Source organism: Perognathus longimembris, chromosome 2 (assembly GCF_023159225.1).
Source record: "Perognathus longimembris pacificus isolate PPM17 chromosome 2, ASM2315922v1, whole genome shotgun sequence".
NCBI classification, from domain to species: domain Eukaryota; kingdom Metazoa; phylum Chordata; class Mammalia; order Rodentia; family Heteromyidae; genus Perognathus; species Perognathus longimembris.
Genome location: NC_063162.1, coordinates 11,612,260 through 11,639,525, shown reverse-complemented (window position 1 = coordinate 11,639,525; position 27,266 = coordinate 11,612,260). Strand labels below are relative to the sequence as shown.

Genomic DNA, 27,266 nt, shown 5'->3' with positions numbered 1-27,266 from the left:
TTTTAATTTCTCCCAGAGAGTCCTTGCAGTCTGTGCCCCAGCTAATTTGTCTGAGCTTCTCACACTGTGTATTCTGCCCAGGTTTTTAGAGCCCTGGGAATGTACTTTCCATGGGGTGCCAAAATCAAAATTTCATCTGCCGGTAGAAGGATTCTTTCCTACATAATGTACCCTCCAGAATTTGAATTTCTTCCTCTCCCAGGCTTTTGGATTCAGTCTTAGCAACACTAGTTCATCCCTTGTTCCAGTCTCTGCTGCATTACTATATCCAAAAAGGAGCTGGAGGCACCATCAGCGACTGGAAAAAGAGAGACCGAAAGCAAGAGAGAGAAGGCGAAAGAGATGGACAGAGAGATGGATAGGAAGATGGAGAGAGGCAACAGACATGAAAAACAAAGATATACCTGCTTCTGCTCGGGGAGGAAAACATGTATGAGTTTGTATGCATCTTGTTTAGTTAATTAGTTTTACAAAAACTCACTGAGACATGTATTGTCCTTGAAGAAATTCAGGAATTTCAAGCATTCTTCCAGCTCGTTCCCGCTGTTGCTACAGTCACACCACGGAGCCACGCTGAGGCTGCTGGAGTCTATGTAGTTGGGGGTCATCACGGTGCCTGAAAGGAGAAAACAAGGCATTTCAGTCTCATGTGATGATGGAGACTTCTCCATAGCCTAAGAAGGAACAAACATTCCCCTAACAGAGGATGCGCTGTGGATAATTAAAACTCTGGGTTTGCCGAGTGAGAAATTTTGTGAAGCAGTGCATTTTCTTGGCAATTAATCTTGAGCACATAAAATAACTTATACATTTACTTTAAAAAAATGATAACAAAACTCCTTGAGCTTCATTTATGGTATTTTTCTTCCTGCATAAATACTATGGATGTTATGGAGTAGGAGCAAATTAGCTAAGAATGCACGAGTCACCAAATCTCTTGCATTAACTTGAAAATGTCATCCATCTTCATAAATAGATAGCAATGGGTCTATATATCTCAAAAAGATAATTTTAGTGATTGAAATCCATTCTCCTCTAAAGCAAATGACTTCTTCAAAAGAAACACAAGGAAGTTTCAAGGTTTCCAAAGTGTCTCCCCCCCACCCCCACACACTGCATATCCTGTATCCTATATGTTAATGTCTGATCACCAGATTCTCATCTGATTTAAAGTCCTCCATATTGGCAACGAATTGGACATAAATGGTAGAAATTCTCTGAACTAGGAGCTCGTAAGACATCTCCTGAGAGAGGTGCCAGGTGATCCCTTCTGCTTATATTGTGTGACATTCCTGATTTTTATAGTGAGTTCTGGACTGGCACAAATACACAATGAAATCATACTTATACAACCCCAATGTCTTCTCTGGGATGGCTCACACCAAACAGTGTCCACTGATGTCCAGGAGCTTTCTGCTATTAGATATTCCTGTGCTACTAAGCAGTCAGGTGATCCATCATCCATAGGGCGTGTTTGGTTCACAGCCAGAAAGATTTTCTTGTAAACTCCTCCGAGTCACGGCCATGGTATCTTCATCCTCCATTCCTGACTGTTTTGCACTGACTGAATAATATCCTATTTTAACCTGGCATGAAAATTCTTACCTGCCATGTAGAAGGAGCTTTCCCTCAGTTGGGGAAGAAACAGGCATCTCAAACGCTGTGTAAGAATGATAAATCTATTGTATCCCTGGCACCATGATGGATCCCAGACTTACAGAATTATAAACAAGATTTGTGCAAAAAAAAAGTAAGATGGTAGGCTCCAATGATCCAGAAATCAATGCTGAAGGGAATATCCAGACCCAAGAGAGAAATACATTTTGGTTTCATAACACATTGCTTCCACTACTCATCCCCTCTATTTCATTGTCCTTAGACATGTAAGCAAGGCCAAGCCTAGAACAACCACACAGAAGTGTTGGCTGTGCCTTGCCTTGGCCACTCATGGAGGAGTTAATGAGCATGCGCTCCTGGGAAGACACAGGCTTACGTGCTAACAGTGACAGCTTATGGGCGTGTAGCGTGAACTTGTCTTCTGAGAGCTTCTCTGGTTGTATTTTTCCTTTTATTTTCTTTTTAGCAATGACTGTGGAATGATCATTTTTGTTATTTCTGTAATTCCACATTGGGATAAATGATTGCCAGTAAAGACTAACCTTGTTAAGAAAAAGGTGAGTGTGAAAGTAAAGCTGGAGTATTGATATAGGAAAATGCACTCACTGGTTAGATCAATAAAAATGGTGCACAACTCCACAATGATTAAGGTATTATTAAATTATCACCCATGGGATCAGAGGTGTCCTTTCAAAAAGTCAGGAGTAACAAATGTGCAAGAACCAGTAATGACATGCTTGTATTAAATTCCATTACTGATTCTCTTGAAGACTCTTGTGGAGGAGGACACTCTAGTGACAAGAAACTTATTCTGTGCTGTCATTCTGGGTGTGAAGTTTTTCCTGTTGGTGATGTGTATGCCCCTAACACAAACACCTTGCAGGAACAGACACCCTGTCTGGGCCATCACATTCTGACAATTGTGATTTTTCTCACTTTCCACAGCATGTTCCTTCTTAAATGCCAACTTCCATGGAGCATTGACACCAAAGCTTCTGCTGTCCCCATACCTGGAACACCTGCCTTTCCTCCTGACAGCCCTGTTTATCACATTTGCCTTTTGCTCATTCTTTTTATGTAACCCTTGGTGCTTTGTTTAATGGCATTGTGCTCTTGAATGCTGAGAACATGGTTTGCCCAGTGCTTGATGTCTCAAAAGACAGACGAAATACTGTTTCAGTTATGAAACAATATTTTCAGGGGTGGAGGACCCATTGAACATTAGTCTAAATGATCCCTTGCACATGGGGAGTTGGATTGCCAAGAGAGCCAATGACAAGGACAGCCCCCCCCCACCCCCCCACCCCCCGCTTATTTAGCGATTTTATTTCCAAAGGGTTATTTCTGGGAAACAGCTTCTTTGATTTCCCCAGACAGAATGACTTCCAAGTTCTTTCTTTCCAAAGTTCCCTAATTCAATTAACTTGGTCTGACTTGCTTTCTTCTTCCATAAGTAGGCAGGCTTGTTTTCCTGTTTTTGTTCTGCATGGTTGGTTCCCCGACAGAGGTGCTTCACTCCTCATCCCACTTGCAGTCTCTCTGTGCCTTAATCATCCCCGTTTCCTGCCTTGGCTTTCCCTGCATCGTCCTGGATCCACTACTCTTGCCTGTTTTCTTCTTCCACCTCTAGTTCTTCTTCCTTCTCCTTCTCTTCTTCATCTTCTTTCTTCTCCTCCTCCCTTCCTTCCTTCCATCTTCTTCCTCTCCTCCTCTTCCTTCTCCTCCTCCTCCTCCTTTTCTCCTTCTTTCTTTTTACAGAAATTACTGTTAAAACGCGATCACAGAGGCTTCTGGGTAATTTTCCCTTGTGCACACATCAGCAGGTTGCAAGGTGAAGTGTGAAGGGTGAAGGCATTTGTAAACCTGACTCTCCTCCTATCCCATGCCCCCAATCTTACCAATCAGCCCCGAGTAGGCGAGGAGGCAGTCTGCATAGTTCTCCTTTAGACAGCTGCTGACAGACCTTGACTCCGGCTGACAGTTGGTAAAAAAATCTGCTAGGCGAGATCTACAATAGGAAAAAAGGGGGAAATGTGCTTAAAATGTCCACAACTTCTGAGTTGGGAAGTAAGGTGTTGGAGACAGGATGGTTAATGGACACAGTGGTGTAGTAGTCTAGGAGGCATAGTTTCCAATATACAGTGGGTAACTATGGTCAACAACAATTAATTGTCTATCTTAAGACAACTAGTAGGAAGGATTTAGGATATTATCAGCAAGAAAATAATATTCATGTTTGAAGTAATAGAGGTGCCAATTAACCTGATTTAATTACTATACATTGTATATATGTATTGAAACATCACATTGCATCCCATAAACATGTATAACATTGTTTCAATGACAAATATAAAACATATATTAAGAGGAAAACTATTCTAAGTCTCTAGACATACATAAATTTTATTCTTTTGCTGGAATGCCTCTTCACACACTCACACACACACACAAACTATTTGAATATTGTCATCCTTCTTTATACACCCTCCCAAATGTCTACCCCCTCTTTCTCCACCAGAGACCCCGTCCACCTGTCTGTGCCTGTTTATTTGGAGAGAAGTCTTCAGGGTCTATAACTGGAGAAATCTCGAGGCTTTGAAGTTCCCTTTCAATATTTATTTCTGACTAGACTTATTTGCATCTTTAGGAAAGATGCTTTTCTACACACTCACCGGAGATCCACAGTGGGAAAATATTTACTTTATACAGAAACGTGTTCCTGGCATCCAAATAGGATCTTAAAGCCCATCTGCTCCCATAATTCCTCCTGGCTTAAAGAATGCATGTCTCTGTCTCCTAAGGCATCTCTCCTCTGCTCAGGAGGCAGTGATTTCTTCCAACCTGGTGGCACTTGAAGTGCTAGCCTTTTGGGAACAGAGTGAGAGGCAAGAGGGACGTGTGCAACTCCCAATGGGTGCTGTGCGCATGTGCTGGTGTCCGGAGGAGTCCACTGCCACAGTAGAGCCCTGTCTCTACTCTGGCATCTCTACAGCGGCCAGCATGATCCACTCAGAAGACCCAGGAGGTACTGAAGTTGTAGAGGCCCAGAAGAGATGAGAAACCATAGACTTGCTTTCTGCAGCCAGCTGGCTATTTCTCAGTCTGAAAAAGATCTTGCTGGAGAAACCCTGAACGAGAGCTGAGCCACCTCTGAGGTCATGGCAGCAGAGGGCAGCTCTGTTTCTAGGGGAGAACACAATGGCCCTGGGGAGAATGAAAATTATCTGGCAATTGTGAGACACGGAGGGGTTTTTGTCTCGGTTTTCTTACACTTAACTCAAGTTGGCTGTGGACACTTCTAATGCTGTTTTTAATTCTTCCTACCCAAGAGATTGCATTTGCTAAGCTTACTTTTAATAGCAACAAGCCTGGGTTGATGGAGCTGGTCATGGCAGAGGGGGAGGGGTGGGGTGGGTGAGGATGACAGAAAGTCTGCAAAGACCCACAGGCAGCACATGACACATCCTCTCCCTACAATTTTAACTAGAAGGGGCACTAACCGGCTCCATACCTGGTGGATTTCAACTACACTGCACAAGCTGCATAGGACTTCATGTGGTTATTTTTCTCCCCTTGAAGCTGGATAACTGCCTGTGTTGACCTTGGGGGTTGCCTGGTCCATCATGGTAGATCTCTAGGGCAGGTGCAGGAGGTCTGCTTTATTTATTTATTATTATTTAATTTTAGTTTTGCATAGCACCTGCTACTCCTCAGAGAGGGTCTTTATTATATCTCCTATGCAGGGCCGTGTGCTGAAGCTGAAAGGTGTGGTGAGAACTTATGAGACAAGACTGAGCATTGGCGGTTCATGCCTGTGATCCTAGCTACTCAGGAGCCTGAGATCTGAGGACTGTGGTTCAAAGCCAGCCCCGGAACAAATAACCTATGAGACTCTTATTTCCAATCAACCAGCAGACAACTGGAAGTAGAGCTATGGCTCAAAGTGGTCAAGTGTTAGCCTGGAATAGAAAAGCTCAGGGATAGTGCCCAGGCCTCGAGTTCAAGCCCCACAACTACCACTATCACCACCACCAACAACAAAAAAATGATACCTGATGAGACAGTGAATGCTTGTGCCTGGTTCTCAACCTTGGTCTGCATCTTGCTGGTGTTTTTTGGTTTTTTGTCATTTGTTTTTTACTGAACACACTGAAGGATATAAAGCTTAGCTATTTTCTATAGTCTAGTTAAAGGATTTATTTCTTCTGAGGAAATCCCTGAAGGTGGCTTGGGTTTACTCAACTGGCTCTGATGGCATCCGGCTTGGATTGAGTGCTAATTTCAGAAGACTTTTCCCGGTCATGAAAGTTAATGATCTAGTGGTATTGGACTTCTAACTTTGCAAAGCCAGCCCAGGCAGCTGGGGCCCCGGCTCTGCACACAACCTGGCCTCGATCAGCTCTGCGCCCTGGCAGTCCCCCATCCCCTGCTTAGCCCTCAGAGACCTGTCTTCTGTTTTTCAGTCTCTCCAGCAGACTATTAAGTGAACCCCACGGTGAGGCGGATTACTGTCCTTCAGTGCGAGGCTAATGCCACCAGACTCATTTTGCTTAACAACCTCAGTCCAATTGACTCACAATTGGACTCTGGAATGAAAGGCTAATTGAGTCAGTCTGTTGCAGAAAGCATCGCCCCGATTGGGAGGATAAAACAAAATGCACTGCTTGAGCAGAACCCTGGATGGCAGTGTGCTGAGAGGAGATGGTGGGCACAGATCCCAGCCCGAACACAGGCGCAGCCCCTGCATGGGAGGAGAGCTGCAAAATGAGAGAGAGCCGCGGCACGGTTACCACACTCAGGCTGCCATGATTTTGGCACACTGGGCCCATCTTTCCTTGATATTTCACTTGGAGACAGGGTACTCACAGTACGGAATTCCCATTTTGCAGAAAGACAAACTGAAGTGAGCCATTTATACAGTGCTGTCCTGGAGCCAGCTCGTTGCTGGTTGGTAGATTAATTATGAAGCATTTTCTTTTAAGGATGACTTTGCAATGGTGTTATGGTGGGAACATTTACACCACGGTGATCATCATTGGCTACAAAGCAGGGCTTTGTGCTGCTCTTAGGGAACATGTTAGCTACTAACTGGCATAACACTGCTGAAAAAACCTGATATAGTCAGGCCCACTGATAAAGCATGGATTTCGTCTTGGGAATCCAGTCTCGCTCCTGGGACGAGTGTCCTCTGCTTTTCACAGGGTGTCAAATGAGATGGTCTGGTACCCGTTAACCTCCAGGCTTCAGATTGTTCTAAAGAGAGAGACGAGATATCCTCAAAGGATTCTTCCTTCGTATTCTCTCCTCTTCCCACCACAGCTAAGACCTCTTCTGACATTATGCTCAAAGGGCTATGCACTGACAAAGTGGTTGGTTGTTGCCCATCCCAGAGACTCAATGATGTGTCCTGTGCTTGTGATATAATAATGGAAAAGACTTTCCTTGGGCTAACATAAACTGCAATTCAGATAGTAAAAGAAATAAGTAAAGGGAATCTGATATTACAGGGGCTAGTTCTTTATAAAAGGTAAGGAAAGACGCTTGTCACCAAAAGACCAAAGATGAACAAAGAATTTAGTTGATATGTTTTACAAACTATATATTTCTTTTTTTTCTGTGAGAAATCTAACGAGGTAGATACTACAATTTTATCCTAACTTTCCAACCTAGGAAGCCAAGTCTTGGAACATGGAACAACAGACCTAGGATTTTAAACCTTTCATTCGGATTGTAGCACATATGCCTTCCATGTCCCATAGCTACAGAAGCTGGCTTTACAAAGACCATGATTTGGGGCCTTTGGAGACCCAATTGTGGAATTGATTGATAGTATCAATCCCATTATACAGATCAGGTAACAGGTTGTGGGATAATAAACGGCTTCAGACAGGTTGTCAAACGCTGTGGGGGAGCCAGAACGTGGCACTATTCCATCAGACTCCAGAGCTGTGACTCTCCACCATGACCTTTAACACACTCCTTGTCAGGAGCACTGCTGGCCATTCAGCCTGGATGAGCAGGCCACGGAATGCAAAAAGCCTCAAATGAACGTAGCAGAGCCACTGAAGACATTAAACTAAGGAAGTGACATGATCACATTTGCATAAATGGAAGATTCTTATATGCAAATGACAGGTTTCTCAGTTGTTCAGCAATGATTTGCTCAAGACCCACTCCGTATCCACCTGCTTGGGCAGCCGTGGGGAACATGCGAAATGGCCAGTGGTGGGAGGATGGTTTCTTAGTAGATTGCAATAAAAGCACTCAGGGCCAGAAGGGGAGGGAGAAACGAAGATGTGTTGAGCAGTGGAATGGAAGTCAAGATGCAGAAAGGGGCTGGCACACTGCCCAAAGGATCAGAGCTCCAACAACTCAGACAGCAGAGGATGGTTCCGCAAGGCAGATAGTGGGGTTGGTTGTGGCTGGTTGAGTGCATGGTATTCTGAGGAGCCAAGTCCAGCAGGTTGTTAGAGCTCTGGTCTGGGTCTGCAGGAAGTCCTACTGTATGAAAGCCTCAGCAGCCCTGGACCCCCTCATAGGCACTCCTGGGTTATGAATCATGCTGTAATGGCTTTCAATAGCCTCCCTGCCTAGGCTGCTGTGACCCAAACAAGGAAGCTTAAATGTTCAGTATGGGATTAACAAAGAAATTCCGCAATTGGATTTCTTCTGGAGACATGAAATCTCCATGACTACAGCAGTGATGAGCTCTGATTGTTTTTCTTCCCGAGAAAATGAAAAGGAAATGAATAGGTACTAATGCAGAAATGTATCTATCGCCTTCAGTAAGAGAAAATCTCCCTGCCTTAAAGAGAAAGAGAATTCTGACAAATGCTGTGATAGCCTTAGGAACTCTGCAAAAAGAGTAGTTTGTACCAAAAAAAAAAAAAGTCATATTAAAGGAAGCACACTGCTAACTGGAAATAGAAAGATGATTAAAATGATAAAGCCTAGACATGTCTTCTCAAATAGCAGATGGTCTTTTGACAGTGCAGGTGTGTGTGTGTGTGTGTGTGTGTGTGTGTGTGTGTGTGTGTGTGTGTGTGTGATCTGTAACTGTTTTGGGGAAATAGTGTTGTAGAGAACAAGTAAAATAGATATCAGCATTGTGTAGTTTAATTCCTTCTAGATTATCATAATCCTATAAATGTTTTTTTTTTCTAGGACAAATTTCATACTTGGACACAGGCCCTGTGGTTGGTGGAATTGAGCCTGGACTTAGAATTGTGAGATTTTGAAAGGGATCCAGGCTCTGACACTAATTAACTAGAGTTCCTGAGTATTGCTTAACTTCTTAGCTCTGGGATTTCCCTTTCGAAATCTCAGAAATGCAGCCTATGGGATACTTAAAGCTGGCTAGATAAACAAAAACTACTTTTGTTTTCAAAACATTACTATTATTACTTTACTACTACCCGCATTCCATTCTTTTTTTTTTTTTCTTCCAGTTTTGGGGCTTGAACTCAGGGCCTAGATGCTGTCCCTCAGCCTTTTCTACTCAGGGCTGGCATTCTACAAATTAAGGCAGCCTTTTGCTGATTAACTGGAGGTGAGAGTCTGAGTTGTCTGCCTGTCAAACTATGATTCTCAGATCGCAGTCCCTTTGAGCAGCTACAATTATAGGCGTGAGCCAATGGCACCAGGCCCACATTCCATTCTTCCATGAATTATGATTTTACTGTCAAAGTGTTTGTTTATTCTTGCATCTAGAAGGCAAAACTTTTCTAGTGGATCCTTGCAACTCATATTCAAGACCACCACCAACCCGGCCAAAGGGATTAAGAGCCTGTTCAGCATCCCATGGCGGTGAACAGAGGGGCATTGGCTAGAGGAGGAATGGTTATCTACTTGTAACAGCCCTGAAGGGGAGAAGGATGGAAGCCATACCCTTTTCATTTCCCTGAGATTGTATTGAAATCATCATGGGTCGACTTCTCTCCTCTCCCACCATGGACTTGGCTGCTCTGTAGACACTTCTTCCTCCAGTTTCCCTGCCTTTAGAGACCCAGCAGTCCCTCGGGGTAGCACAGAGGGACAGAGGGAGGCTATGTGGAGGCTAGGGCCCACAGATACACAGGAGTGGGTGCTTTGTTTATATGCTTGTTTTTGAGACAAGGTCTCACTACATAATCCTGGTGGGCCTCCAGTTTCTCCTCCTCCTTAGGCTCTTCTTTCTGATGGGTCTTTAGGAATCCACAGGATTACAAAGCTTGACTCCCCAGCAGAAACCTAGATTCCTCCATTGATCTGTTTCTGAAAGAAATCACTGGGGTTTTTCTCTGAATTTGATGTAAATGCTAAGACTTATTTAAAGCTTAAAATTTCACTTCACATCATTTGGTTTCAAAAAACCTTCTAAAGGATCTGTTCAAGGAAGCCAAGAGTAAAAGGTAAGAAAGTAAAACAGGCCTAGGCACCCCAGTTGCTAATCCAGCTCCACATTTTTATTCTCATGTTCCTTAGCAGGCTATTGAGCTTCTCCAAACCTCACTTTCTTCTTCTGGAAAATGGGGCCAGCTGCTTCCAGTGTCTGCCTGTCTTCTTTCTCTGAAGAGTAACCTTATCATCGGAAGGGGGTAGTGATTATATACATTTATACAACCTTGTTGGTGGGAGGGGAGATGATTATATGCAGTTACTCAATACACTAGCTGCGTGATACAATTTCGTTTCCATTTCGTCATCTTTTCCTCCAGTTCCTAATGCATTCCAGTGTTCAGCGAATTGAACCTAGAGCCTGTCTTCTTCCTATATTACATTTATAGACTACATTTACAGGCTACATTTGTGCAACTAAAAGCATCAACTTTGACCAAAACACTTGAGAATTCCCAAGCGAGGCATCCTACGGTTATAGAAACTCACAAAATAAACATATTTTAAGAAAAGCTACTGCTGCCCCCCAGGTGTATAGAGAAAAAAGACATATTTTTAAATGACTACCTATCTGTAAGTTCGTTACTACTTCTAACATTTTCCACAGAGTTAAAAAAAAAAACTTGAAAAACATGCTTCTAATATTAGACCAGGATGACAAAGCTAGCACACTGGAATGGTAATTGTCTGTTATAGTGACACAAAACAGATTTTTTCCCTTTTCTGTTTTTAGAAAATTACCTTAGCCCTTATTCTCCAAGAGCGCCTACTGGAGCGCACATCTGGAAAGCATCTTTCAGGAAATCAGAGACTATATTAAATACATATTGCAGGGGGGTGTTATTTTGAGTCACTTTGGGCTGTGCACTCTGGCTTCCTGGAGCAAAGGCCTAGGGCTGGCCTGGGAGTCGGCTGTAGAGCTAAGAGCCTGAGCCTGGGTCCCCCATTACCTAAGAGGGAGGATGGAGGACCATCGAGAAGCATGGACGCTTCAGAGCAAAGGCCCTGGGGCAGATCCATGCACTCCAGTGCATGTGCACAAAGCTCCACACATCTTGTGCTCATCAACCCCTTACCTTGCTCCCCCCGTGGTGGGATTACTAAACCTAGGCTTGAAGCACACATGGCCATGAAGCCAGACGGTGGCCACATGTTGTTGGGAAAGAGCACAGCTAGGTCCAAGAAGCCTTGGAGACTTCCCTGATGCCTTTGCTTCCTGAGACAGGAAAGGCCCCATGGCCAAGTAAAGCTCAACACCTGTTCTCCCCAGATCCCTGCACAGCCTCATCTTGGTATTTGCGAGACTCTGAGACACTTAATGAAACCCTGGGGATGCCGGGTGATCTCTGTTACTCTCCTAACTCCTTGGCAGGGCTCTGGAGCCGGTCCTGGCTGCATGTTCTCCTTGCAGTCAGTCTAGCACACCGGGCACAGAAATCTGCCATCACTGAACTCTGAGTGGGGCCCCCAGAGGCTGTTCCAAAGCTTCACCTCCCAAGGAAAACAGTCAAGTTGCCCAGAAGAGACTTGCATTCGTTTCAGTCTACTTGGGCCTTGTCTCTACGTTGACTTTGGTGAAAACAGCTACCGGCAGAGAGGCACTATTTCCTTAGCCTTTCTGATCCCAGCACAATGGGGCAAGCCCCTGAGTGAAGTCTGGTCAGAATCAGATCCACTTCAACGTCTCTCCCAAAGCCAACTTGTATGAAGACTGGCAGCTGTCTGTCAACCTCTACCAGGTGGATGAAGGGCTTGACAGCTCTCTTGCATACTAGCAAATTTGAAAAGCAAGTCATGGGCATTAGCAAGGAAGTCCTTCCCAATATTAGAGATCCTTTTTGCAGCCTCTGATCAGATGTCCGAGAGTGGAGGCGGCTGGGACATGCCCCTCCAGGAGCCTCAGCCAGTTTCTCCCCATGCACACACGGATGGTTTCTGTAGAAGCAATCTGTAGGTGGCAAAAGGAAGCACAGGAAGATCATTCCCCCCCCCTCCAACAAATAAAGGTCTTTGCATTGCTAAGGCCAACTATGTCCATTACTGCAGAAATTCTAGCTTGGGTGGTACTTGTTTCTAAGGAAAGAAGTTGAAGGAGAATTGGAATTGAAGATTTTTGTGGATGATGAAGCAAACATAAAGCTCTCATTCACCCAGTAGTTGTCTACTGCGATAACAATAGGTGACAAATATGTCATAACTCTTTAGAATAAATCTTATCCAATAAGCCTTGGATATTTTTTTCAGGGAATGAAAAAATCAGTTGGGTGACATTTGGCCACAAGGAGAAATAGAAATTGAGATGCTCAACCTCATTTTCACAGCAGCACTACACTGTATAACTCTCAGTGATGAACATAGTGCAAACGTACATCCCACAGATTCCACAGGCCCCTTCACATTCAGGAGGGGATTTCAGAAGCTGCCTCCCATTCTTCCTAGAACTCTAAAAAAGAAAACCATGTTGACTGCTTAGAAACCCTGGGTAGCAAACATCTCTCACTATGATGCCACTTCATTATTTATGACCATTGTTCCCTCGGAAAGGTCTTTGAGACACATTCAGATGTGGCTATGATGTACAGGAGTCAGTATGAATAGTGGGGAAAGAATGTGCGGCCATAAAAGTAAGATAAAGGTAAAAATAGTACCTGGCTTTGAGATTTCTAGCAATCAATGGGAAGAGAGGTAAGTAGATAAACCATCATGGCATATCACCCAATACAAGCAAAAATGGCTATTATGGCAGGTTAAACAACTGTCTATGGGGCATCACTGGCCTTGATACACACACACACACACACACACACACACACACACACACACGTGCACGCACGCAAGCACACGCATCTCCTTTGAGCCTGAGAATTTGTTATCTTCCATGGCTCAAGGGACTGTGCAAATGGGATTGAGATTATGGATCCTGAAGTAAGGAGGTTGTTCTAGATTAAGATGGTGGACCCAATGTAATTACTGGGGTCTTTAGAACAGAAAGTAGGTAGCAGTTAAAAAAAAAAAAGTCAATGTGTTATAATATGAGGAAGGCTCCACTGGCCTTTGCGGGGATTCCAGGTAAGGTAGCAAACACCTGCAACCCCAGCACTTGTAAAGCTGAGGCTGGGGAATTGTGAGTTCTGGGCCAGCCTAGGCAACACAGAAAAACCAAGGCCTGCCTGGTCTACAGGGTGAGACCCTGCCTCCCAGGAAAGACAGTGAAGGAGCGGAAGGAGAAGAAAGGAAAAGAAAGAGGTGGTAGAGGGACAAGGCATGAGCCGAGAAATATGGGAAGGCAAAATGAAAGCAAACAGACACTCCTTTGAGCCTGGCAGAAGGAACACAGCCCTGTAGACATCTTGATTTCAGTTCAGGGAGGTTATGGAGGACTTCTGACTTACAGACCTGTAAGAGGACTACTTCATGTTGTTTAAAGTGGTAATTTATTAAGAGAAGGAATAGAATGCAAAAACACTTGGACAGTGTGTATATATAATATATAATGAAACCACAGCCCAGCGATTGGTCCAGGCAAATTCATGGGTCACTGCATGTGGAGCCCATATGCTGTTCTCCACTAGTCAGGTGACTGAAGGTCTCTGCTGTGGAGAGGTGCTGACTATTCTCAGAAAGATATGGGGGGATGGATGGCTTAGCTGCCTGATGTTTACAGTTAGAGGGACTGAATTCTAAACAGCTTTGGGAAAAATCAAGCACATTTTAGAAATTCTCCCCAAATGCTGTTTCCTTCAGCCAATCCTCAATCCATTGGGGTTCCCAGAAAATGAAAAATTAAAATTGCACAGACTCTCTTGACTTTAATAATTTGCAAATTGCTTCCTCCTGTGCCTGACCCCCAAAAGGCAAGCCCTAACTACCTCTGTGGAGCCTCAGCACAGAGAAACATTAATTCACCTGTCCCATACATGTGGAAGGGACCTCATTCCTGAGGGCTCTGGGAGGGTACGGGGAACAGAGAGGGCAAATAGATGTCTGAAAAGCTAATGATCTACACTTCCACAAACAAACCTTAAACAGAAACATATGAAAATAAGATCCCCTATTAATCTTTAATGGGCTTTCAGACTTCCTAAAGAAAATTATATTCAACAGTAAATATACACTAGGCTACATTTCTTCTAGGCAAGTTGTTTTAAAGTCAACAGAGACTTTGAGCTTAGCAAACAACTAGTCCCTAATATCTTTCTTCTGAGATAGGGCACAGAAAATATCACTATTGCTCAAGAGGTAGGGAATCGTGGTGGTGTACGTCAAAAGAATAAATTACTCCATTGCTATCAGATGCTAATGCTCCCTTTAAAAAAAAAAAAAAGGAGTCTAGCTCTTCTCAGTAATCCATTCTCATTTTCAGCGTCCACTTGGGAACAGCACCCCATCCTTTAGCTCACTTTCTATATTTTACCAAAAGGTCTTTTCCCTTTGAGCACAATAGAGCTGATTTCTATGATTTATACAATCCATTTTCTAAAAACTAGTTTCTCAACTTCTCTGCCCAGCTAGCGATTGCAACACTTACTGTGATCCTTCATGGAGATCTTGATTGATCTGTGGGCCCTCTCAACAGGTCGCCTCCCTGGCTCTGAGCCTGGAGCAGGGCACCAGCTTTGGCCTTGCATCCATACCCTATCCATTGTGCTGTGCTTAATATCTTCATTTTGTTGGCAGTCTTGATGACACCTTAAAGGTGAGCTTCCACTATTATGACCAATATAAAGTAGATGTTCAATAAACACATGCGGAACTGAATGGATGAATGAGAATGAGTGAATGAATTGGAATTCTGTACATTATGGCGTCAACCATTTGTAGATGAATTCTAATCATAGATACCCTGGTATTACACGTTTGACAAACTAACAGACACAGATTGAAACAAACAAACAAACAAACAGTAACCTAAGCTGAATGGCTTCAGATGCTGCGTTTAAGTCGACTGAATTGATGTGGAGCCTGCAATGGTATCTGATGCTTACACAGGCTCTGGTCATTTAACACACACTAACCTTCTAAGATAAGCTAATCTTAGTTCACAGATGAGGATCCAGCAACCCAGTAAGGCCTACAACAAGCCCAGTCACAGAACTGGTAAGGGTAAGAGCCAATGTTGGAAAATAAGCCCACTGACTCTCGGGCCCCTACTCAACCCCTAGCACTGAAAGGAGGAATGCTCAGTCCTCTCACTTCAGCTCTTGGATTTCCACAGCCATTTTGATATGAACCACACACTTGTGCAGCTCGAATCTGATTTAGGTGTCTAGAAGTGATCTTTACTAGGTCCAATAAAGTATAATGACAGAATTAGTGGGCACTCTTTTTTGTTTAACAGTGCTTACAGTTTTAAAACATAAAAATGTAACATCTGTTACTATTGTTCAGTAGAACTCACATGCAACGCCATGACAGCTGAGCTGAAAAGTCATCTGGGCTCTCTTACTGAGAGGCCCATTTCTAAGGCTGGAAACGTGAAGGTACCTGGCTAGGGGCTGTTGGGGGTCTGTGTCTCCTGGAGGAGCAAGACAGGCATGAGGATGCTTCTCAGAGTGTGCAGGTACCATTGTAAGAAAGGGCAGGAGGTTTGCAGCCAGACTAATTCCCAACTGCCCTGAGTTGTGCATCTTCTACCCTGAGATGTTCATCTCCACATCCCCTCAAACAAAACACAGGCACTAACAGGACGTACCTCCTCCACAAGGTAGAGCCCAGGATTACATTCATCACCTAGTTCAGGTGGCTTAGTGCTCTGTAAAGTACTGATGTAGTTGTCACTGTGTGTACCCACCCAGTACATGGGTAGATGTTGCTCTGTCACAGGAAGGGACAGTATGGGGGAACCCAGTGGGCTCCTCAGGACCCTCAGCCAGGGAGGACACACCTGGCAAGGTAACAAGATTCCAGCTGGGTTGTGCAAGTGGCAGAGGCCGGTTACCCTTGCCATGCATGGATAGAAACACAGCCTCACGCTCTCACGGAGCTGCTCTCCTAGCTGGGTTGGTAACAGAATGCCACAGGCAATATTTAGGCACTCCTTGAGCTCTCAGAGCATACCCCTTCCTGCTTTCTCAGCCCAGGGAATAGTGGGGACTGGCTTAGAGGGGGTCTTCTGCCCCACGTTCCCTCCTGACAACCAGAGATGCTTCCATACGGAGAAAGCAACAAGAAGAACTGAGTAAAATATGTTGTCAAATGTTCTACACATTATTTTGGAAAGAGAATTTTTTTTTACAAATGATTGGCCTAAAACCTCCCCCCTCCACTTAGCTTTGCATTTTCAAGCCTAATAAATGGATTCTAATCTCAGGTCAAGGCCAAGTTATGAACAATGGACTGTCTTCATCCTCACGTGTACTAAAGTAAGATGCGGAAGGATCATAAGGCCATCCCAGACAGCGACTAGGTAGAACCGCAGTTATAACATTGGTATGGTTTTGTTGCATTTGAAACGTCCCAGTGGTGTTACTGTGAGAGGTTCTGGATGTTTTCAGAGGCTAGGACTACTAGGTCATTGGGGGCACATGTCTTTGGGGGCTGTTTCTTGTCCAAGGCCTCCTTCTTTCTGTCTATCTATCTCTCTGACACCTGGCCTCCATCATGTGAACAATCTCTGCTATATGTTCCCACCACTATGAAGTACTGTCTCATCACACATGTAGAAACAGAATGGTGCAACCATGGACTCAGCCCTCTGAAACCATGAGCTGAAATAGTAGTTCCATCCTTCGACTTGTTCTCTCAGGCATTTTGGCCATAGCTATGGAAAGGCAACACACACACACACACACACACACACACACACACACACACACACACACAGAGCTAGTGTCTGAAGCTGTGAACTAGACACCAGAAGTTCTCTGCATAAGAGCCCACAGCTTTCTAAACAAAATCTCACCTATTGGGTGGATCCATCTCACTCTGCAATAGAGATTCTATCTGTTTGGTCCTCAATGGGATCCTGGATATTCAAGGGTTTCAACTCTCAGAGTTGACCCAGGACATAATATCATGGCAATTTTATGTTCTCACCATGGCAAACAGTGAGGGTGGGGGGAAAAAAGGACAGGGAGTCTTGGCATCTAAGATGGCTCACATCAAGGTGCGTTCCTCGGTCAGCACCCTATGGCTTACCTGCGAAAGACCCTCAGGCCCCACCCACAAAAAGCTACAATGAGTTTTTCTTGGCAACAAATTTATAACCATCAGTCTGACAGAGCTGAGTACAATGGTGACATCCTTTGGCATTCTAGAAAAGAGAAAAGCTATCTATCAATGTGTGTGTTGGGAGAGCTGCTCTCGTGGCCAGGTGTCTGCCAGGTAGCTCCAGGGTGATCAGTCTGGATGGCAGAGACGGGGTAGATCTCCTATCAACTAATTTATTTCTCCCTGGCACTGTACCAGCTTCTGCAGACAACCGCATATAGTTCTGACCTGGTGTAGATGAGCTGGCTAGGCAGAAGGTAGACACACACTTACACTGTCTCCATTCCGAGATCTCTGAAACAAAGGTACACACACATGCAAGACTTTTATCCTGGGATTATCTCAGTCCACTGACTGTGGCAGTTCTCAGAGCTCCAGGCATTCTGGTGCAGCCATACAGCCACGTGGGCTCTTTTCCTAGTCATTCAGAGACTTCATTAACCCTGCTCACTCACTGTCTCAGGACAACACCAGGAGTTTTCCCCAAGACCACATGACTTGGAAAAGGCAGCAGCCTGAACTCAGAAATGGACCAAAAGAAGCCAGCCATGTTCCAGCCACACACTGGAATTTGAGAAAGTATAAAACTGTGCAGAACATTTCCCTAAACTGTTCTGTTTTGGAATTTTTTTCTAATAAAAATAGGTTCTGTTATTTACAGTAACACATAATGGGCTTCTTGATGTTATTTTTTAATGAAGTAATGGATATGTAAACATTCCCCTAGCTTTGATCTAATAGCGCCAAAAATCAATAGATTTAACCCATATGAACAAATGTCCTTTGGGATCCTCAGTGATTTTTCAAGAGTATAAATAAGTCCAGAAACCAAAACCTAGAAAATTGCTGCTTTAATGAGCAATGGGATGTATCTGCTGAGGAGTTAAGTCTTGTCTTGACAAGAGGCAAGGCAGCTTAGTTAAACGTCATTTGTCTGAAAAGAAAGTCAAAGAAAATCACCTTTAGCATTGAATCCCATCACCCAGAGTGTCTAGAAGTCCTTGAGGTGGTTTAGAAGACACATATACTTCTCACAGAAGTGGGCAGATAGCGTTGAAGAACAGTGGCTCTGCAGCCCACTAGCCCTTCTGAGCTCAAGTTCCCACCAAACCATTTGGGTGAGGTTGGTGGGCTCTCAAGATCTCACCTCCTCTACCCTCATGCACTAGGGAGGATCCGACAACTCCCACTCCCAGGCTGCTGTAAAATGCTTGACACAATGCCTGGCGCACAGTAAATGTCAAATGAATGTTGCTCATGATCACCCTCCCCACTCCCGCACTGTCATCCGCACGTCACATTCTGAACGCCTGAGTCCTGTACCCCCGGCCCCTCTGCCCCCGTGAGTGACCTGCTTCCCAAAGGATGATGGGATGATTCACATCCAAGGGGGAGGTGGGTTCACAATCAGCCTCCTTGAGTCAGTCATTGTCCTTTGCTGGGTCCCTCACACCGTTGACTCACATCCAGCTCCCAGAGAGTCCCTTATTTAAGGTTATTTTGGGTCACTGAGGCAGCACGTGCCCAAGAGGCTGCCACGGGTCCTCCCCCTCCCCATTCATTCTCAATAATAGCATCTTACCATGCCACGGCCAGCAATCTCATCTTACTGTGTGGCTTTGTACAGCAATCATTGTATATTGTACACAGAAAAGATTCTTGAGATGATACGTGGTCCAAATACCTCTGGGCTTTGTCTGTCCCTGCCTCCACCCGCCAATTTTTCCTGATGGCACAAACAGTACAAAGAGAGTGATATATAAAGCTTAGCAATACAGCCACATGAAACAGCACTGGCATTTCCACATCCGTGGTGTGGGTGCGTAAGTGTGAAGCAATAAGAATCTGCCCCCTGCCACTCAAATCCTACTTTAAAGGTCTCGACTGTTAGGGGAAAATGTTCTACTTGGAATCACATCTTTCTCCATGCTTGTTGATTAAAAACTTGTGGACAATGTGAAGGAGAAAGAGAAGCACGGTGCTGAGTGTATTCTGTGTTCCGTGGGGTCTACCTGATGATGCACTTGCTTCATTTAATGCTTACACTTCCCCGGGGAGATGGAGCCAGCCATGAGCTCCATTCACAGAAGGGAAATTGAGGCTCAAATTGCCCCTATGGTGACATATGACACAAGGTTAGGCCCACATCACCCGTGTTCCCATACGTTGATAACAACTGTGGTAGGGGAGAGAAATCCCCAGGTTTCTCCTCCAGTATGGTTTGGGACTTTCCACATTAATGGTTCTTTTAAATTTCTTGTTTTCCTTGGATGCAAAATTTTCTGCATAATTAATTGCCTTTGGAAATTACAGAGTCATTTCCCATTCACTGAGCTGGAAATACCCATGCCAGCTATCCTGCAGGGCACCTAGCTTGAGGTTGCGCAGTGGGTGGGGGGTGGGGAAGCAGAACTGAAGATTTGTTGGTGAGACCTGGGCCCACCCTACCCTAAAAGTGGGGTTGGGGTGGTGGGATGGTGGTAAGAGGCAATTCTCCACCCTCAACTTTCCACAGTGTGGAGAAGTGAGGCTCAGGCAGGCCCCTAGGACCCTAGAATGAGAGGAGCCCTTACTGGCCAAGCCTTGCTACCAGTGGGTCCTCCTCAAGTCAACAGATGCTAATTAAGCACAGGATACAACAGTCACCCACACAAGAGAGGGAAAATTGCCAGATACAAATTTGAGACTACTCTGGGTCATGGACTGTACGTGAATCTTTATGTCAATTACAAAATGTGTACGACAAAAAAAAAAAAATGAAACACTTGTCTGCTAGAAGGCCAGCACCACCTCAGCTAGGGGACAGCGTGCTGCCAGTGGGGGACACTGCCAAGCCCTGCATGCCTGGATGAGGACTAACCCCTTTGGAATACTAGGGTTTCCCCTCTCCCCACTCTTCAGCCACCCTATCACATGCACAGAGGTTGAAACAGCTTGGAGAAATTACTGCAGGAAATAGAAGCCTCCCAAGTCCTTGGAATTGGGGGAAGCAAGAGCATGACATCTGTCTGGTTGTCTTACATCTGAGCTTGGGGAGGGAGGAAGCTGGTTTTTGATGCACGTAAGCTTCATTGCTGCTACTAGGGAAAATGGCTGGTGGGCAGGGCAGAGGGTCTTCTTTGAAGAGGAATGAAGGGCACTGAGCAGCTGAAGAGATTGATCAGGGTATCTCTCAGCTGACCAGTTATAAAACACCATCTGAAGTCCAAAGAACTAAAGATTTCCTTCCATGTTCTCCCCTACTCCTTCCCCTCACTCCAGGGAAAGATCCTGATGTCTTCTTGCCCCCCACCCCCACCCCAGGCATCTTCCACATCCGTTCCCAGCGCTCCATTGAGATGTAATCTACAATACAGAAGTAGGTTTCCCTATGATGAATGAAATGGCCATGGGGCACGGGGAAGGCAGAAAGGCAAATACCCGGATGATCCCAGCATTGGGCATAACCACGGGTTATTTAAAGCTGTGACAGGAAAGAATTGATCTGAGAATGAGATGCATGGCCAAGTCCCTCGTGCCCACTGCCTTTGGAAAGGTGAGAGTTCAGGACTCTAAAAGTCAAATGACAATGCAGCAAGGAGCTAGAGATCAAACTGGGTGAAGAAGAGTGCTGGTGAGACAGGCATGGAACTTGGCCCCCTAGGGCTCGGGCTGTCACATAGAGTGTGCCTGGAGTAAATAGTGAGTTAATAATCATCATCATCAAAAAGCCAGTATGATCTGGGAGGAATTTTTTTTTCCTATTTGTAGAAACAACTCTTTCAAATTCAGTAAGCTGTCACAAAGCACCCACTCTGTAATAAGCAATGAGTGCTCAAGAGGAAATTAGATAAAGTAGGAACTTAATGAGCATGTATTACCTGAGTGGCTTTTTTATTTTTTTTAAATGATGCTAAGAGGCTCTGATGGACATTATGTCCTAACTCTGTGAAAATGGTCTTTACAACTGATGCTGTCTTAGTTACTGAGCCATAAAGAATGTCTGGGCTCAGAGGCTGGCCAGGACCATCATTCTGGCTGTCTGGAAATAAAGGTAGAAAGACTGAGCAGTATAAGAACATTGTATTCTTGTCATGAAAGGCAGTCATTTGGAACTAGTGATAGAAACCATGTTTCAGAGTCGGCAAGCCTGTGCTTGATTCTCAACTCTTCATGGGAAGTTGTGTATTCTGGGCTAGCCTATTCCCCTGGCTATCCTCTCACAGAGTGGCTGGGTTGATTATAGATGATGTTGGTTAGGTGTATAGCCCAGTGCTGCTCATTTTGCTTTCCTTCTCTTTTCAGCACAGCCCTAAGCGTCTGTCCTGTGACTACTACTCTGCTCTCTTCTACACCTCTCACCCTCTGACCCCACCTCACCCGGTGGCCTCTCCAGGAGGCCTTGCTGAGTTGACTGTTCTCACAAAGCACCTTGCACCTTCCTGACCACAGACTCCTGCAGCTAGCTTCAGTGTTCATGTGCTTGCCTTCTTCTCTGAACTATCAATGATATAGTAAGTACAGGACTGATGGAGAGATGTTTGGAGGGAGGGATGGAGGGCTAGATGAGTAGATAAATGAGCAGTGAGTGGATAGGAAGGTGGATAGAAGAATGCAGAGATGAACAGATAGACCCACAAATGGATAAAGAGGGAGACATAAATGGGAGGAAGAATAGATGGAGGGCTAGGTTATGTGTTAAATCCAATGTCTCTCTAATTTCTGCCCTGAATGATTGACCCAATGGCCACTTCCCTTTTTGTCTTAAGAATCTGTCCCCACTCAGTTTTTCCAAGGACTTTGCTTGGTTCTTCAAGCCCCTCTAAAATCTTCTCAGACCTGAGCATCCCATGGTTCAGTCTTTGGTTTATTTCTCTTCTCACACACCTTCCCTCAAGAACCAATCCTACCATGCATTTTCAAAAACAACAGATTCTAAAATCTGTACCAGTATTTCAGCGTTTTCTCTGAGATCCATTTATGTTCAAATGTACTCATTTGACTACTTGTTGAGAAACTGTTTCAGGGCAGCTATCAACCCTTTGCCTCACCTCTTATCCTGTTCTCTCTGGCCCTCTGTATTTCTCGCCTAGTCCTCCCTAGATCAGCCTCCAGTCTTCCCCACACTCTGCTCCCACACAGATTCCTCAGACGTTCTCTAGACCTTTGATGGAGAAAATCTACCATTTCACCACAGCACTGGAGGCCCTGAATGTCTTGCTGATACTACACTTCAGTTTTCTCTCACCTTTTTTTTTTCCTGGAAAGTCCTCTAGGCTTCTCACATTCCCTGCTACTCAGTCCCAGAGACATGATCTCAACACAGCTCCTGAGATGTTCTCCTGAAGAAACAGAGACTCTCTAGACTTGCTCAGCAGAGCCAATTCAATTACATCCTTCTTTTCCCCCCACTTGCTCTTGTATCCAAACACAGACAAAGGAAATGCTGGTGCCCAAACTCCACCTGTCCACCTGGATCCCTAAATCAACAAATATGTAAATGAGGAAGGGGGGAGACACTGTTCTAAAAGAAATGTACTCATTCCCTGCCTTATGTAACTGTAACTCCTCTGTACATCACTGTCACAATAAAATTTAAATTAAAAAGAAAAAGAAGAGCAGTGCCTAATTCTTTCTGTCTCCAGATTGAGAGTGACAGAGTGACTTAGAGGGGATATGGGAAGCTGGAGGTGGGGGGTGGGGGGTGGGGAGGGGCAGGCTAGGAAGGACACAGAGGCCCCGGAGAAGAAGAGGCCAGATACAGAGAAGGAGAACTAAGGTAAATCTAGTCCGGTGGTTTTTAGTGACAGGATCTAGCCGGAACCGATGAATGGTTTTACCCCAGCTTCTGCCAAAGAAGAGAAAAGGAGAGATAAAAGGCCATGAGGTGGGCAGGCTACAGCTGGCTCGTGCCTGATTCACAGCTCAGGTCACTGCAGAGCAGAGCAATAGAACTCTGATAGCGCTGAAGGGCACTGACTGCCTGCCACAGGGAGTGGAGGTCCAGAAGACTCAGCAAGAAGAATGCTTTGTGGACCTGATAAAGTCAAGGAAGACAAGGGTGGCAGCAGACGCCAAGAGGACATCTTTGCTAAACTCTCAAGGTCTTGATGAATCTCAAGCAGTCCTGTATGCCAGATTCCTCTCCCTGTGCAGTCGAGACAGGGGGCAAGCAGCTCTCACGGGTGATATACAACTAAAAGCAGGCCACTTGGCACGCTAGATGCATTGCTAAAAGACAGCCCATGCCATCATTCGCCATGAAAACTGCTCAAATCAACTGGAAAAAAAATGGTATGTTTGTATTTTCTCATACTCCCAAACCTTTGCTTTCCATGGTTCAAACATTTGCCTTTGTCTTATTGCTGATTTCCATTTGTGGAGGAATCCATGTAAAATAAAATTAAGTGGCAAATTAATCTAGCCATTTAGTTCTAGGTATTAACTATCCTTCGGCCCTTTTCTCGTGTGCTTGTCACAAGTCAAGACAAACCCAGATATAGTGATGTAGAATCTAGTTTTGACTCCAAAACTTAAGCTGGAGAAGTCCTTGATCTCTGAGTACCGCCCCCCCCAGTTTGCTATGCAAAAGAGCTCAAATTCTAGGCAAATAAAACACATTTCTCACCTCATAAAGGTGCACGACTACTGTCAGACTAAATAAGCCACTAGAACACAAATTTGCTGCTTTATTGTATATATGTTTCCCTAATTGCCCCAGCTGACAAATGAACAATAATACATTTCCTTTCCATATAACAAGGATACAGCCCAGCATAGCAAATAAGTTGTTGGTTCAAGCAGAAGCAGAGAAATCTCAGGTGTTACTGTTTTGGGGTTGTATCAAGGGACACCATCCTATTCTGATAAAAGTACTCCAGGTTTCTGGGATGCAATTATAGGATCCTGGGTCCCAAGAGAAAGAAAGAAAAAATACCCTTGGTGACTTAATCAAGTCACAATCTTTGGAGAGTCTAGGGACAACAGCTAGAAAGCTGGCAAAGGAGGAATTTCTAGCAGGCCACCAAAGCCTTAGGGACAGATGGTATCACACCCAACTCGACTCCTTCCCTTCTAACCTTCATCATTATTGGTATCTTTCTAGAGGAATGATATCTTTGACATAGCACTGCTGGATGCAAATACAACATTCGATTTCCCCTAGGAGCAGGCTGCTAGGAAAGAGAGAGCCTGGGCTAATGCCCCAGGTAGACAGCTGGTTTAGGCTGGAGCTCCTTAGGACCCAACCCTTGGGGCATCATGTCACATGCTATGGGCAGCAATGGCTACATGCACAAGGAAGCACCAAGTATGTAGAATCTCTACTGCATGTGTAGAATGACCAAGACAGCCACAGCAACCACCAAACATGTGCTGGGCTATTCCCCACAGCGGGTGTGTTTGGTAGCAGTTAATGTCTCCAGGCTGTGTGAACCTCAGGCTCCCTCCTTGTTTGCTATTGGAAGCAGAATGGGTTGTACTCTACCTCTGATTTCTAGATGAAAGCAGAAGGGGTGAGCTCTAGGGGCAGGTGTTAGGCTTCCTGGTACTGAGCAACTGTGGCATCTGACTGACTAATTAGGAAAATAAAAGGGACAGAAGCAAATCTGTGGCATCCTAAGTCACTGCACAAGTGTGAAGCTTGCCCTGAATGTCAGAGTGTGGGAGAAAGCAGGCAAGGCATATGTCTATGTATATAAAACAATTTGCATCAGGAACAAAGGCATATATCTCCTTTTGGCCAAACTCGGTACTGACATGCTTCCAGGCAGTAAGGAAAGCAAGCAGAGCAAAACTGGCAGGGGAGACACTGTGCTCCTGGGGAGAAGTGTGAGGCTTTTAAGTTTCATCACAGCTTTCTAATAACACCTCAGTGCGTGCTTTGCTGGAGACAAGCTTGGAGGCCCAAACAGTCAAGCTCTTGCCTTTCCCAACTACCCCAAGAGGCAAAGAACCTGTCAGCTTCCCTAAAAGAGAAAAGGGAAAAAAGAAAACAAAGTCAAAAGGAAAAGCTCAAGTTGTTTCTCATCTGTTTGAAGGCAGAAGGCAGAGGAGAGCCGGGTTTTGTGCAGAGGTACCATGGGACCTTGGGGAAAGAAACCTGAAGGCCCGTGAACAGGAAAATCTTACTTTCGGGGAAGTTTTAATGAGCTTGAATAGTTCTTTGATAGGCACTGATGCTAAAACGGAAAGTGTGAGCTTTCAAAGAGTGTAGTGTTTAGGATGTAATTTTCTCTCTTGCCATCTCTTCTTGGGAATATTCAAATGAGCCCTTAAGTCATCATAACAGTTGGGGGTGGGGAGAGGTCTTTAAGAGTAAGCTGGAAGAACCCTGGCTCTAGCCAGTACCAGCTAATCGCTGCCCTGGGTAGTCATCCAACTGCCTCCTAGAGATGGATTATGAAGGGATGGAATAAAAAGCATAAAATTAAAGACAAGATTAATAAAAATCTGATGAAAGAAAATACCACTTGCCAACTTAACAGCTCAAATTACATTTACCACTTTGGCAGGGAGGGGGTAATTATGAATAATAAGTCTAGGCTCTGGAAAGAAATTATGAGCTAAGTAAGTTAACAATGGGTAACACCAGTAAAAGTCCCTGATTCACCTTCCCAGGGAAGACTCAAGATAGGGCACAGAGCCCATCAATCACATGGAGGCAATTTTCCCTTGGTGCGGCCCTTGGGCAGCCTCTGGACCTCAAATAGTCTCCCAGTCCCACCCAAAGCTGGAAGTGTGACCATACCACAAACACTGCCCAGTCCAGGAAGCCTTCCCCCCTTGGCTTGGAGCTGCTGTTTGCTCCATGCCAAGATATTGGATTGAGATGCTCAGCTGTTAGGCAAAGGCTATCTTGTGTCCATTTTACATTTCTTCCCCACCAGTGGAGTCTCTTCTTGCTATTAGTGGCATCTCTACTAATTGCTAGAAAAGGTTCTTCTACCAAGACAGTTTGAGCCCCCAGGAGAGTAGCTGAACCATCCTATTATCCGCAGGCTCCTCTCTCTTCCTCCCTAAGCATCCTCCAAGTCCCTAAACTCCCAGCTATTCTTACTTGCTTAGCAAGAAGGCAATCTGATTTAAGGAATTCATACCAACCCTCTAAGGAGTATCTTTTTAGAAGAACAAAGCAGTGGATGCAATTTAACTGTTCAGAATAGGTTTTGGACCCATGTAGGAAGGCCACAGATCTTCTCTTGGAGACACTGGAAGTTATATTTGTGAGAAGACAAAGCTCTACCATCTCTCCCACTTCCTGGCCATTGTTCAATGGGCAGAAGTTGATGCCCTGCTCCAGTTTGCCCTGTAGCCTTCCTTCTCCAGGTAGGACCAAAAGTCCAGGCTCCACCTTTGGTAAAACAGTGGGCAGGATAGCATCTTAGGGAGAAACTGTCTGGCTTTAAGCTAAGAAGATCCTAAAAACTAAATCCTGCTCACAGAATGGGAAACTCCTTCTGCTCAAAGGTTAATGGATCCAAGCACAGAGATTCATACCTGTAATCCTAGCTACTCAAGAGGCTGAGATCTCAGTTTGAAGCCTGCCTGGGCAGAAAAGTTTCTAAAAATCTTCAATTAACCACCAAAAAGCTGGAAGTAGAGGTGTGTTTCAAATGGTAGAGCATCAGTTTTAAGGAGAAAAAGCCAAATGAAAGTGTCAGACCCTGAATTCAAGGCTAAAATTGGTGCACACATACACTTAAAGGTTAATGGGTCCTGTGTTGGGGGAGAGGGAGTGAGTCCTAGGATTTTCAGAATCCCTGCTTCTTCCCACGTGTGTAACTTGAGCCAGGCTCTCAATTTCTCCCTCTTCGGCTCTTTTTGGTTTCACCTCTAGTGAGAGCTCCTTAAGACTTCCCAGCTAACTAGTTTCCTAGATTTCAGACTTGTGGAGGTCCTATCTCATGCTACGATCACTTCCAAAACACGCATCTATGCTCCTAGCCCACAGTCAGTACAGCAGAATGGACTATGGCTAAGAAGTAAGGAAGAAGCTGGCTATGGTGACTCACACATGTTATTCTAGCTACTCAGGAGGCTGAGATTTAAGGATCACAGTTCAAAGCCAGCCAGGGCAGAAAAAT

The 27,266-nt window shown here is 44.8% G+C and overlaps 1 protein-coding gene across 4 annotated transcripts in view; it reads right to left on the bottom strand.

The window, feature by feature from the left end:
- Positions 1-27,266, bottom strand: part of Gfra1 (GDNF family receptor alpha 1) — a 193,563-nt gene that overhangs the window by 29,910 nt on the left and 136,387 nt on the right. For all 4 annotated transcript variants that reach the window (XM_048338178.1, XM_048338179.1, XM_048338177.1 and 1 more), the window contains 2 exons: positions 3,516-3,625; positions 482-616 (listed from right to left, as the gene is read on the bottom strand). In XM_048338178.1, coding sequence (XP_048194135.1) covers positions 482-616; positions 3,516-3,625 — 245 coding nt within the window. The remainder of the gene's footprint in view (positions 1-481; positions 617-3,515; positions 3,626-27,266) is intronic.